This window comes from Saccharomyces paradoxus, chromosome XI, assembly GCF_002079055.1.
Source record: "Saccharomyces paradoxus chromosome XI, complete sequence".
Taxonomy (NCBI): domain Eukaryota; kingdom Fungi; phylum Ascomycota; class Saccharomycetes; order Saccharomycetales; family Saccharomycetaceae; genus Saccharomyces; species Saccharomyces paradoxus.
Window position 1 is genome coordinate 55,238 of NC_047497.1, and position 14,660 is coordinate 69,897.

The window sequence follows — 14,660 nt, forward strand, 5'->3', positions numbered from 1 at the left end:
ATATGTATAGAAAAATTATATAGTTCTCGGTTTCAATTGTATAAATCTACAAATTTGTCTCTTGAATCTGGCATTCCGTACGCACCTTGCCACGATATAGGCCTAATAAATTTTGCTATTGGTGGCAGGTTGTTGATAGTCTTTTGAGAAATAATCCATTGTAAGAACTTTTGAGAATCTAATGAGTTGTCCCCCTCATTGGCCAAACAGCTACAGTATTTGATGCTGCGGAGGGCTTGAGGCCTCTGCGACGCATTGAGTATTTGGAAAAGGATTTTGAAAATCGGCTGATCAACGGATATCTTGTCTTGAAAACTGGCTGGAGTAAAATGTAACCAATCATTGACCATTGACTCTTGATCGTTGAGATGGAGGTTCGATAGAAGATCAGCCTCATCGTCGAAGTAAAACTCACCTAGTGAAAATACCTCGTGTGGGCGTACAATCACACCGTTTTCGTCTTCCATTGCACATAGAGAGTCCCAGATGCATATTTCCGATATGTTATACTTGCTCAAGAACGGCAAGATGATTTCTACAATGAAATTATTCAAATAATTTACAGACACGAGCGGTGTCCGTTGCTGTATGGCATAAATTCCCCGCTTCTTATTGTAGAAAACTTCCAAAGCGCTACTATACTTCATATCAACGTCCTTATATAGCGAGTCGCTACCATCTTCTGGTCTGTCTAGTGGTCCCACAAATTCCACCAGGTATTTTGAATCTAACGCCTCTAAATATTCCCACTCATTTGCTTGTGAATTCAGCAGCCAGTCAATACTCAATTGCGGTATATTCCCTACACTTACTAATGGCAACACTAGGCAACTCATCGTATATTCTTTAGGGGTGTGTGTTATTCTTTTCTGAACTTTCAGCTTCCTTATTTTTATTATAGGTGGCTTTTTTTTTAACATGTTACTCATTGTGGGATCATTTTTAGACTCAAAGCGAAAAATTGAAAAATTAGCTAACAAAAAAAACTAAAATTTTTTCAAATTCCATCTGTTGGTCTGAGAAGTTGTCGGTAAGCAACCTAAAGAACAAGTGTTTCCAGTCAAATCGAGGAATGCTAGAACGGATTCAGCAGCTGGTAAATGCAGTGAATGATCCACGCTCGGATGTGGCCACTAAGAGACAAGCCATCGAGCTACTAAATGGAATAAAATCTTCAGAGAATGCATTAGAAATCTTTATATCACTGGTCATCAATGAGAATTCAAATGAATTGTTGAAGTTTTATGGACTGTCTACATTGATAGAATTGATGACTGAGGGCATGAACGCTAATCCAAATGGCCTAAATTTGGTAAAGTTTGAAATAACCAAGTGGCTCAAATTTCAAGTTTTGGCCAATAAGGAAACTAAGCTGCCTGACTTTTTGATGAATAAGATTTCTGAAGTGCTGACTACTTTATTTATGTTGATGTACAGCGATTGTAATGGAAACCAGTGGAACAGTTTTTTTGACGATCTAATGAATCTATTCCAAGTGGATTCAGCTATTTCCAATTCCAGTCCGTCTACCGATGGTAACATTCTTCTAGGTCTTGAATTTTTTAACAAACTTTGTTTGATGATTAATTCAGAGATTGCTGACCAAAGCTTTATTAGATCAAAGGAATCACAGTTGAAAAATAACAATATAAAAGATTGGATGCGTGATAACGATATCATGAAATTGAGTAATGTGTGGTTTCAGTGTTTAAAACTGGATGAACAAATTGTGTCACAATGTCCCGGATTGATCAATTCTACTTTGGATTGTATAGGGAGTTTCATCTCATGGATCGATATTAATTTAATTATTGATGCAAATAATTATTATTTGCAATTAATCTATAAATTTTTAAATCATAAAGAAACCAAAATTTCATGTTATAATTGCATACTGGCCATCATCTCTAAGAAAATGAAACCAATGGACAAACTGGCTTTTTTGAATATGATCAATTTGACCAATGAATTAAATTATTATCATCAAGCCATATCAATGAATCCCCAAATTATTACATTTGATAATTTGGAAGTTTGGGAAAGTTTGACCAAATTGATTACTTCATTTGGCATGGAATTTACTATCATTATTGAACAAGTTAACGATGATCCAAAACTGGATACTTTATACAAACAATCTGTCATTTCAAATGTCGATACTATTCTATTGGAGAAAATAATACCAATACTTCTGGAATTTATGAATAACGAGTTCGATTCAATAACGGGGAAAACTTTCCCATTTTGGTCAAACTATCTGGCTTTCTTAAAAAAGTATAAAGCATCCTCACCCAATTTTATACCATTGCATAAGGATTTTTTAAATAATTTCCAACAAATTTGCTTTAAAAGAATGAAGTTTTCAGACGACGAGATTACACAGGATGATTTTGAGGAATTTAATGAAACCATAAGATTCAAATTGAAAAACTTCCAGGAGATTATCGTGGTAATTGATCCAAGCCTATTTTTAAATAACATCACTCAGGAAATCTCTACAAACCTAATGAATTGTAAAAACGAAAACTGGCAAGTTTTTGAGCTAACTATTTACCAAATCTTCAATTTAAGTGAATGTATCAAGAACAACTATTTCGGTTTGAACAAGAATGAAATTATGACTTCACAACCTTCGCTAACCTTAGTACGATTTTTAAATGAACTGTTAATGATGAAGGATTTTTTATTGGCCATCGATAACGAACAAATCCAAATACTGTTTATGGAATTAATTGTGAAAAATTATAATTTCATATTTTCAACTAGTGCTAACGCAGCTATCGCCACTGATGATGATGAAAAGTATCTATTGATCTTAAATATTTTCATGAGCTCATTTGCTATGTTCAATAAGAGAGAAAACGTTAGACTAAGGTCATGGTATTTATTTACAAGATTCTTGAAGTTAACAAGAATCAACCTGAAAAAGATTCTGTTTACCAACAAAAATCTGGTTAATGAAATAACTAGTAAGATAAGTCCTCTACTTCACATAAAAGTAACATCTATCAACGCTCAAGGGACAGATGACAATGATACAATTTTTGATAATCAATTGTACATATTTGAAGGTATTGGGTTCATAATCACATTGAACAATAGCAGTCAGGAGCTCACTGCTGCCACTGCTAACACTACTATGGATTACGATATATTGGACCAGATATTAACTCCACTCTTTACACAGTTAGAAGGCTGTATTACTCAGGGAGCTTCACCTGTGGTAATTCTGGAATGTCATCACATTCTTATGGCAATTGGTACTTTAGCTAGAGGTTTGCACATCGGTTTGGTCCCTGAGAATCAAGTTAATAATATGATGGTCAACAAAAAATTGATCAATGACTCTTTAATCCATAAATTCTCTAATATAGCTGAGGTCATATTAGTGACATTCTCTTTTTTCAATAAATTCGAAAATATCCGTGATGCATCTAGATTTACCTTTGCCAGGTTGATTCCAATTTTGAGTAATAAAATTTTACCGTTTATCAATAAACTGATTGAATTGATCTTATCATCCACGGATTTAAAGTCATGGGAGATGATTGATTTTCTTGGGTTCTTATCTCAACTGATTCATATGTTTCACACCGACACAGACTGTTACCAGCTATTCAACCAGTTACTTACTCCGCTAATCAACAAAGTTCATTCTATTATCGAAGAGATTGATGAGCAACACCACCAACAATCAAGCATTAACAAACCTATAGACACTTCAGTCACAGCCACTTCTTCCGTAAATAAGAATATTGTGGTTACTGATTCGTATAGAGATAAAATACTATTGAAAAAGGCTTACTACACATTTTTACAGTCTTTTACTAATAATTCTGTCACTTCGATATTGTTGTCAGATATAAACAGAGCAATTCTGCCAGTCATACTAAACGATTTGGTCACCTACACGCCGCAGGAGATCCAAGAAACATCAATGATGAAGGTGTCACTCAATGTATTGTGCAATTTCATCAAATGTTTTGGGAATGGGACCTGCTTAGATAATGAGGATATCAATAAAGATCCCAACTTAAAGATAGATGGTCTCAACGAATATTTTATCATGAAATGTGTCCCAATAATCTTTGAAATCCCATTCAATCCAATATACAAGTTCAATATCAAAGAGGGAAATTTCAAAACAATGGCATATGACTTGGCAAGATTACTAAGGGAACTATTTATCGTTAGCAGCAACCCAACCACAAATGAAAACGAATGTGTAAAATACCTTACTCAGATTTACCTTCCACAAATACAATTACCACAGGAATTGACGATTCAATTGGTTAATATGTTAACCACAATGGGTCAAAAGCAATTTGAAAAATGGTTTGTAAGTAATTTCATTTCTGTTTTGAAGCAGGATCAATAGCTTTCAGACACAGAAAACTTGAAAAAAAAAAACCAAAACGAAACTAAAAGTTGTAGTTATATTTATACTAGTATTTGCATTCGTAGTATGTAATTAGACCTATCATTAACTTTAAAGTTCTGCTGCTAGTCATGTAACGGCACTGAAAACCGTTTCTTTATCCATTATTTTGTATATGTGACGTATTTATTACTTCTGTAGATTACGTAAATAATGACAAATGTTTAGTTTTTTTAATTTCAAAGAAATCGTTGGAAGGTTCAAAAAGGATCAGGTGAGATATTAGCGTAAGTGTATGTTTCAGTCTCTGCACGACACAAAGAACTAGCATAGTAGGACTTTAACCCATACAATGGAACTCAACGACCCTTCGATTATATCAACCACCCAGTTTTCAGGTGAATTGTCGGACAGCGATGCCGCAGCCGCTACTCACAAATCGCAACAAGCCATCTCGAATCTATTTCAAAAATTAGCTAAAAAAGATAGAGAAGAGAAGCCAATCGGTAGCGTAGAATCTTCAACTGATAGCTCTAACATTTCTATTGCTACAAGCACCAACAATAAAGAAAGTAATAGGAAAAAAAATAAGAAAACGACCATGCTGAATTTCAGCAGTTTGACGGATCCTATAACGAACTACAAACCAATGGAGCTGCAATACAAGACATATGCATACTCTATGAACGAACTTTACCACTTGAAGCCATCTTTGGCTAGCCCTTCGTATGAAGAAGACCCACTCATTTCGGAACTTGTGAAGAGTCTGCCTAAGAGAAAGTTTTGGCGGTTGCGCATGGGGCCTCCAGATCAAAAGCATGCTAATAACCATCATTTTAATGGAAGCAACGGTGGAGGTAGTTGGAAGGCTGGTTACAAAAACGGCAAAAGTGATGAGAGGAGAATGAGTAGGACCAAAAACATGCAGGGGGGCAAACGAAGATCCCAGCAAGATGATGAAGACAAAAAGATTGACCAAGAAATGCTGGAAATGGACAAGAATCTTCAATTGGGAGGTGATGTTGGTCATTCAATTGCAGATTTTGAAGATTGGAAGGCAAAGATGAAAGAATTAGAATTGAAAAAAGTTTCAAAATCTAAAGGGATCAGTAACTCTGCCGCGGTTGCCCCCAGAGAAGGCGCTGCTCATGAAACACCCATTGATTTAAGACCGGCTATGCCAAAGGGTTCTAGTTCTATAACGGATTTTTTGAATTTAAAGAGGCAAGACAAGAAGGAAGAACCTTTACAACAAACAACTGGCATTCCTATTGGACAGCCAAACCTATCGAAAGCCAGTATAGAACAAGTGAACGATTTAGAAACTAATTCAGATTTAGGTAAAAGTTCATCATCTCGGTTTTCATCATTTTTCAATAAATCTGCCACTTCATTGCCCTCATTAGATACTAATAATCAAGCGCCATCACCAAACGTGTCTGTAGTAAACAACGATGGTAACGGCACACCACATCAAAGCGGTTCAAGATTGATGTCATTTTTCAAAGAATCTAGATCGAGTACTCCAAACGCAGAATCGCAACTGTCATCAACCTCAGAAAAAGATACTGGAAAGATGCATACTCTTCCGCAATTCCAGCAGCAACCGCAGCAAATGCAACCAATGGTATTCCCTCAGCATCCTCCTAATAATAACGCGTTTTTCAATGGGCTATTAAATAAAGGTAAAAGTGAAACTAGCACTCCTCCTCCTCCCCCAGGGCTAATCCCTCATCAAGGTCCACAATTTCCTATGATGGGCGTACCACCAAATTTCCCACAGCACATGATGCCACCACCACCAGGTCTCGTTCAATTCCAAAAAGATTCTAAAGATGTAAATAAGAAGGTTGACAAGCAACCAAGGCAGAATAAAAACGCGAACGGATCCAGGAATAGTAAGGGAAAACAAGCGGCAACAGTGACATCAGACTTGCCTCAACAGCAATACATGCCACCACCCCCACCTCCAGGTTTTTTTCCCATGCATCCTAATTTTCCTAACGGTCCAATGCCACCATTACCGCAGGGTTTCCCCATGCCACCAAATGGTATGTTGCCGGTAGCAGGTCAGCAACCACAGCCACCTTATCCGAATATGATGCTACAGGGAAATTTCCCTCCTAACTTCCAGCAGGGCTTTAGTAGCAACTCCCGTATGCCAATTCCACCTATCATTAACGGTAATGGCAAAAATATTACAAATCAGTTACCACCAGGATTGAACTCTAAGAAGAATATAAAAAGAAACGCCTAACGAGCGAGTGCTTGACAGGAAACGACAAAAAAATAGTGAATACACTATCGAAAGCATGTTCTTCTTTTTTTATTATCAAACCATTATTGTCTAGAGTTTGTATATAACATGTATCCTATATTATCTTATCCTATCATCATCACATAACTTGTTATCTACCCATATATTTGAGTTTCACTTTTGTTATTAGTTGAGGTAACTATTTTCAACTTTGGTAAAACCGAACTCGGAACTAAACATAAATGAATGAAATGAATTTTTATACAAAGCTTTTACAGACTGTATACATATAAATGATATTCAATACATCAAAACTACCAGAATGGACACCAACCAATATAGTGTTGACATAGGTTTTCCACGGAGGTGGCTTGCTGAATTAATTTGTCCACTTGTTCCGGAACGTCCAAATCGTTAAACTTTCTTATATCGTTTCCTGTTAATTTGTCAGTGATACGCCTCAAAACCAACATAGCCCTTGCATTCCTAATAGCATTTTTGTGCTCGTTTTCCACCTTTTGAACTTCTTCTTCGGTAATGGTGCCATTACTCAATAGCTCATTGGCATTCATCACAGGCAGTTGAATACCTGTCTCTTCTTCAATTTTCTTTGTCGGTAAGTCAAAACCCCAATTAATCAAAGGATCGAAAGCAAAAGCTTCAAGAATTGCCATTAATGAATCTTTGTTATCCCTAAGCACCTTCATAACATTCTCGCATGTAATACGGAAGCTACCTTCAATGCCACTCACTTCCATCGCATATGTTAACATTCTAGTTAATCTAAAAGGTACTTTTTCGGGGAATTTTTCTCTTAATATAGCAGCCTCAAAACAATCTCCAAAATCAATATGGATAACTTTTCCAGTGATTCTATCTAACATTAAATTACTAGGGTGACGATCACCTAACCCCAATATATAACCAGTCATGGACATGACAGCTAACGATCTCGTGTAAGTGGTTCTACGCTCCAACCATGTTTCCGATGACCTACTCTTCAACCACAACACCTTATAGAGGTCTTGTCCCTCCGTGTTATTCAGTGCGTATGTGAAGACTTCTACCTTCTGTAGCAAGGTTAAATTGTCATAATCAGGTGCCATTTGTAGCATGACCCAATGCTCAATGTTTAATGGAATTTTTTTGGCTTCTCTATGCTCTCTGATTAACACATGGAATGTGTCACTATTTGGCACCCAACCCAGTAACCCAGACTTAGGGGATAGTGGGATCGCAGGATATTGTTGGATGTCTAGATGCCTTCTAAAGCACTCGGCATCATTTTGTAACAGCGTGTTAACTAAACCGAATAATTGCATGACCAAGCTATCCTGTCTAATGTCCTCATGCCCTTTCAACAGGTACTTATAATCTTTACCATCACTACCTTTGATACAAAATTTTCTTGGCCTTTGTTTAGATGAGATTACTGAAAATACAGGCTCAAACTTCGATATTTTAACGATTGGTTTCCCACCACTTGCACGGGTCCCGGGGACAGCCAATTCCAAATCATGCGCAGATAATAGTTTTGGTGAAACATGTTGTAGTTCCAAAGTTTGTAATTGTGGCAACTGTTTACCAATCTTCCTGAAAACATTATAGTAAATATCCCACGCCTGGTTTAAATTACTAACATCTTTAGATTTCTTATAATTCATCAGCCATTCATAAGCGTCATCTAAGTCCCTACCAAAAGAATTTTGAAACGATATTTCTCTTAAAGTTTCCGGCCCTCTCTTCAGCTTTTCATACAGAGGCTCTAGAGCGGCAAACATCTTTTCGGTATTATGTTCTCCAAAAAACTGCCTACTGGCATCATCCAGGCCTTCATACCATTGCTCATGCCAAAGCACTGCCATACGAATCAATTCGTGGCTGACAAGTTCCGCCTGGTCGACCAAAACTGGACTATGTATTCTCATCTTTTCAATGATAGACAAAGCTGCTTTTTGTCTAGATAAAGATTCGGATTTAATTGCAACCATTAATGGATACACCAATGCCTGCGGATGAGCCTTACCTAGATCAGATAATAAGGAGAGCAACGATCTACTAACAATTTGGTTAGGTTGATGAATTCTAGAAATTAACTGCGGCAGCACTTCCAACCATGTGCCAATTTGGATTAGGTTGAAACCCTCGTGCATAGCTTGGGTTGCTTCTGGAATGCCCCCAAAAGTAAACCATAAGGTTAATAATCTCAATGCGTCTTGAAGAGAACTTGATTCTGATAAGGAAATTGAATGAAAAAAACCTTTAATTGCTGGAATTACGTGCCTGTTTATCAAATTAGAAGAATAATGGATTTCCTTAGCATCAAATGTATTAACGCCAATCATACCATTACCAAACTCATTAATGTCAGTTACAGAAGAGGCATCACTTCCCTCCTGTTTCTTTTTGGATACAGATGTCAGCATAGAAATGACTTCAAAATTGGCTAGTGCCCAGTTATGCCAGGCTTTGTACCACGTGCTATCAAAATGAGTAGCGAGCAGATAGGAGCCTAGGATTGAATCTGGATTACTCAATCTCCATTTAGGCTGTAAGCAAACTCTCCATTCTCCTTGCTTCAAGAAACAACGAGCTAAAAGCTTAGTATAGTCTTCAATATGACAGGGAACCTTTTCGCTCTGTTGAGGAACGCTTTGAGCTATCATATTATTTGGATCCAAACCCAAATCATGAGCCATTCTAGATGTAAAATTGATTAATTGCTTCAAAGCTTCATCTTGCAACCCCGTGGCCCACAAGTATTTTAGCTGTGCATAAACGACTGGAGGAGACGCCTTAGCAGTATTGGGATGATCTGGGTCATCAGTTTCCTCGAGCAATGTATTCAAGACCTTTTTAGCTAGCGCCATCCTACCTGATTTCCTGCATAGGTTGGCAAACTTAATCCTGACCTGAGCATCTTGCTTTGGCTTTATTACCAATGATCTGACACGCAAGATTCTTTGCCAGACATCAATATTCTTTTGACAACCCAACAATCTTGTATTCCATGTCTCTCTCATAATTGAACGTTTATCTGAATTCTGTGGTAGCTTCTTATATTTAATAATCTCCTCTAACTCCGCTATAATCTGCGCTCTAACAACAACATTATATGCTCTATTATAGCTTTCATTAACAAGAGCAGACAGTTCGGTAACTAGAAGGTCCCTTGCATTAAAGATATGAACTTCTGCCTTCTTGAAATTATTCCTATGCAAACACAAAATTGCGTCATAGAATTCTTTATCTGGTGACTGAGATTTCATGACACTTGTATATTGGGCTATTTCATCCCATTGCTCCAAACCCCAAGCAGCCCCAGCAGCCAAAGGTGCCATGGCCTTCTTCACTTCAGGCTTTGCTGTTCCCCACTTTTCAGAAGCCAATTTAGAAAGCTCTTCCCACTCTCCAAGGGCATATAATGATCTCAATTTCCCCATCATCACTTCAACCGAATCTTCTCCTGCTGCCTCTTTCTCGTTATATGCTGCAAGAGCATCCTCCCAACGTTGTAGTTTTTCGTACCACGTTTCCTTCAGCTGTAATTCGTTGTGCTGTTGTGCGTGCTTTAAAATACCAATGGCAGAATCAGTTTGATGAAGTTGGTTATCGATGCTAATCAATGCTTCAATTGTTGAATTTTTCGGCTCTTCCAAGAATTCTACCTCTTTATAATGTAGTGCCTTCGCAAAAGCATGACATTTTTGGGCGTACTTACCTAACGTATGGATTGGGATAGGTAATGGCTTGTCATCGTGCTCCATAAATTCTACTAAATTTAACAACATTTGATAAATTTCTGGGGGGTTCTCAGAGGACGACAAAGCTTTGCATAAGGCTTGAACCAAATCCTCTTGGTATGAAGTTTGAAGAACAACCCAGCAACTGGAAAATGAAGCATTGAATAATTCTCTCGCTAAAGGATAGTAAACGCTGACTAAACTCGAACATGAACGTAAGCAAGCTGAAGGTGATTCCTTTAACAGCTGAATGGAAAGCCTTCTTATCCATTCTTGCCAATCTTCTTTTGTCTTCTGCTGAGAGCAATACCATGCATTCTTCAAGATATTTTGGTTTACAGGTAATTTCGTTACTTGCAATTCATCCTCATATTTTCCCCTTTCAGGTGCTTCGTTCTCCTTGTCAAATATGATGTTTGTTGGTAAGCCTTCATTATTCAGTAATTTATTAACGAGCTGGTCATACACTGAATGCTGAATCCTATTCCTTAACAATGCTTTGTTAATCACTGGCACAAATACCACAAAGTCAGTACCTAGTTGTAAAAGGAGCAAACTTAGCGTATTCATGGTTGCCTTTGTTAGTTCTCTGTCGCCATTATTCAAAATCCTTACCAACGCCTGAACAATCCTTGATGACATTTCAGAAAGGTTGATATTCTTTGCTAATCTACCCAAAGTTATAATCGAGATTTTCTTTAAGCTTCCAGCGGAATATTCAGTCATTCTAACAACGATGGGCATAATTAAGTGTGAATAATCTTCTAGATTCGGCCCAAAAGTAACCAGAGATTTCAATATGCGAATAGAAACGATTCTTTTATTAGACTGGTCGTTCTCAAGAATGTCAAGAAAAAAGGTTAAAGTTTCCGGAACAAATCTTTTGAACTCACCCTCTAGAGCCTTGGATATCGATTCTATGACCGAAATAATCGTAATTTGTAGTTTAATGATTGGAAAAAATTCTCTAATTACACCATAGATTTTTTCGACATGCGGTCTAATATGTTGCTTGACAATTGAGATGAGAGATCCCAATTGCTGAAAATAAAAGTCAAGCTGTGATGGTGGGCATGAGCGCATTACCAAAATAATACCTGGAATAATTTGATCCAAGAAGGTGACGCATCTTAAACCAAGGTTTTGAAAAATATGCATAATGGCCTGAATAGCGGCTGTGTGATGGATTGACAACGATGGGTCATTTAGAATCTTCATTAGATTGTGAATAACTACTGTGGGATAATATTCGTCGTTAGATGGGGATACTCCTTGCATTAGCAGTGCGATATCAATTGAAGGAGCATTTTGCTCTACTGAACTCTTCGAGTTTGATGTAACTTCTATCTCTCTGTGCTTATACGGATCAAGGGCGCCTAGTATACCGATCAAACGAACCGTTCCACGCCTGATATGAGGGTTATTCTCTGTCTTAAGAATATTAATCAAAATACCGAGTAACTCTGGGTAGTCAAGCAAAGGGCCAACAACATAACCAGAGGAAGCAGCCAGCTGTCCTAATGTTGTCAAGGCGGCATCTCTTTTAAAGGAATTCGATTGGTCCTGAAATGTATTAATAATCAATGGCATCAATTCCTTCAAATAACGCGTCATTTCTTTACCCCCAACAACTGATAGTTCACCCAAAACTTTTAAAGCAGTGGATGCTACGGCAGATGAAGCATCCTGGCATTTAGGAAGAATGACATCTAAAATAGGATCAATATAAGGCTTCGCTACTTCATCGCTAGAATTTATCAGCGTACACAATAACGTTGCACTTTCTTCCTTTTTTTTTGGCATATTTGAGTATTTCAATTGCGTCAATAGTTCCAATAAAGTTTTCCTTAAAGAAGGAACTACATAAGCGGGGTTGACAGAACTTAATCTGCCTATTATTTTGATAGCTTCCAATTGAATACCAAATATCTCATCATTCAATGCCATGAAAAGTAGGCGTAAATTGTCTGGTTGTGCCAATTGAGGATCAAAATTTGACCCTAAATGCTGAAGAATTTCCAATCTAATTTCTGCAACCGGATCCGTTATTGCGATCATCAATAGCTTGCTCAACACTTCAGAAACGGAATGTAAAGCGTGAACTGATGTTTGTTTACAGATATCATCTTTGATAAATAAATCACATGAGGTTAATGCTGCTAATTTTCTGACAGATGGATCCTCATGTTCAATGTAAGAAATTGTAATGAGCCTAACGAACTCGGTCAAGGAATATTGATGATGAATTAACTGCAACATCTTAAAACACTGTATCAAAATTTGGGCATCTGTAATATCGTCATTGGATTCACCAGTTTTTTTCATGAAGCTTTGGTTTCTTGATTTACGAGCCTTTTCAATGGAGAATTGATTATTAAAATCGTATTGGTTCGATTGAGTAAATTTTTCACCAGACAAGGATATTGACAGTAAATTCAGAATCCTCGAATTAACGGTAGATTCCAACGAAGGTATTTTCTCGTTAAGGATCATTAAAGTTTCCTGCATATGGTCGGACATAGGACAATTCAACATCAAGTTAAGAAGATCTTTGTTCAAGTGCTTGGCAAAAGCTGGGCCCAAAGCACAAGCTAATTTACCAATGCAATAAAATAAATCCTTCTCAAATTGTTTTCTGAGTTTGAATTTTGTTCTTAAGCCTTCTCTAATATTATCCAAAATAAGTGTCATATAGGGTGAAATGCTTGAACTGACCTCGAATGCAATATCACCTATGGAAACTAATATGAAAGGTTTGTCCGAATTATTCGCAGCATTCATATCGATATTCTTCAAATATCTCAAATAATGAACCATTATCCTATCAAGATATTTATTTGTGAAAATGGCAGGGTCAAAAGCAGCCAGAAGAGGTAAAATGGCATAAACTTCTCTCCTTATCACATCAAATTTATATTCTTTGTATTTCATAGTAGCCTTATAGATATCATCATATTTGTCTCTAAGATAAGGTGCTTTTAAACTGAGTAATTCTCGAAATACTAACAGAGTAGCATGGACTGAATCATTCGTATTAAGACTTAAACCGTGAGTACAACCTTGGAATAACCTTTGAAACCATTGTTTTCCTAAAGCAGGGTCTCTGTCTTGAATGATAGTAAGGCATTTGCCCAATGCCACTGCGGCATCTAATCGTATAATAAGTTTTGCATCCCTTAGTGGCACCCAAATATTGTCCAGGATGGAGTTAACGTAAGGATATAAAAGGTAGGGTGAATTGTCAGCCAATGCCTTTATAATTAATAGCGCAGCATGCCGCCTATATTCCAATTTAGAGTTCGACGAGTTATTATCTGCCGTCAGAGTAAGCCAATCAATGCATGTTCTGACCTCAAATTCGACAAAATCTGACGTTAGTGTACCACCTGGCACAGCCAGTCTGCCCAAGGTGTTAGCCGCTAATCTCATAACTTCAATGTCACTGGATGGAATTAAAACACGCAAATAATTCGCCAGTCTTGAAGTTTGATTTGGCAGCTCTTCTGTACTCAGATAAAATGAGATCAGAGTATCAACGGCGAGAATACCACCTATCTTCTCACTCGATGTAAAACCATGTATAAGCTCAAATATCTTATTATTTAAGCTGTTACTAAACCTTTGAAATTGCTCAGCAGATACCTCCCTTGCTAATGATGTCAAAGTAGTGCTTAATTCATTGGCGCCAGAGGCTCGTTCTTGTGGCACATCGCTTTTAAGTTTATCAAAAATCAAATTCAAAGTAGAAAATGTTGTATCTAACTCTGGATCTACAAAGGATATTTTACCAATGTGACCGGCCGAACCATTAATAACTCTACCTGAGTCATTGGGCCCATTGTGGTTGGAATCTGTGTTTGAAGTTGTTGACATCTCATCATCGTGGGAGTGTGATTTATGTGTAAGTTTCTTTCTTGTTCTGTGTTTGCCTTCACCCCTTTGTCGTAGAGACAATAGGTTAGGTGGTGTAGTGTATTTATTAATGTATTTGTTCATTTCTCATATGAGGTAAATAAAGGTTAGGAATCTCTTTGAGAAAGATGATATTATTTGATCTTAATGACTATACTGTTTATGCACCCCGGTATTTTTTCCTTTCTGGTGATCCTTGTCTTCAGCAAAGAAGTACGAATAAAGCTCAGTTAAGAAAAGGATTGAGGTCACGGCGATGAATAACGATCTTTTCTACTACTCTTACCGTCTTCAAGTTTTTACTGCTGCTATATATGCCAGTCTTTATTTAAACATCTTCGGAGCTTAAAACCATATCCGGGTAAATTTC

General features: G+C 37.2%; 4 protein-coding genes across 4 annotated transcripts; 2 read left to right on the forward strand and 2 right to left on the reverse strand.

Annotated features, from left to right (window-relative positions):
- Positions 1-32: 32 nt before the first annotated feature.
- On the reverse strand, positions 33-836 carry ADD66 (Add66p; the record flags this gene model as incomplete). The annotated part of the gene is made up of 1 exon (XM_033911542.1): positions 33-836. One exon carries the CDS (start codon positions 834-836, stop codon positions 33-35), a length of 804 nt encoding a protein of 267 aa, XP_033767433.1.
- A 236-nt stretch (positions 837-1,072) lies between these two features.
- Positions 1,073-4,378, forward strand: LOS1 (Ran GTPase-binding protein LOS1; the record flags this gene model as incomplete). The annotated part of the gene is made up of 1 exon (XM_033911543.1): positions 1,073-4,378. One exon carries the CDS (start codon positions 1,073-1,075, stop codon positions 4,376-4,378), a length of 3,306 nt encoding a protein of 1,101 aa, XP_033767434.1.
- Positions 4,379-4,730: 352 nt separating this feature from the next.
- EAP1 (Eap1p) lies at positions 4,731-6,635 on the forward strand (the record flags this gene model as incomplete). Its single annotated transcript, XM_033911544.1, has 1 exon — positions 4,731-6,635. One exon carries the CDS (start codon positions 4,731-4,733, stop codon positions 6,633-6,635), a length of 1,905 nt encoding a protein of 634 aa, XP_033767435.1.
- Positions 6,636-6,949: 314 nt separating this feature from the next.
- TOR2 (phosphatidylinositol kinase-related protein kinase TOR2) lies at positions 6,950-14,374 on the reverse strand (the record flags this gene model as incomplete). Its single annotated transcript, XM_033911545.1, has 1 exon — positions 6,950-14,374. The coding sequence occupies one exon, from the start codon at positions 14,372-14,374 to the stop codon at positions 6,950-6,952; it is 7,425 nt and encodes a 2,474-aa protein (XP_033767436.1).
- Between the last annotated feature and the right edge of the window lie 286 nt (positions 14,375-14,660).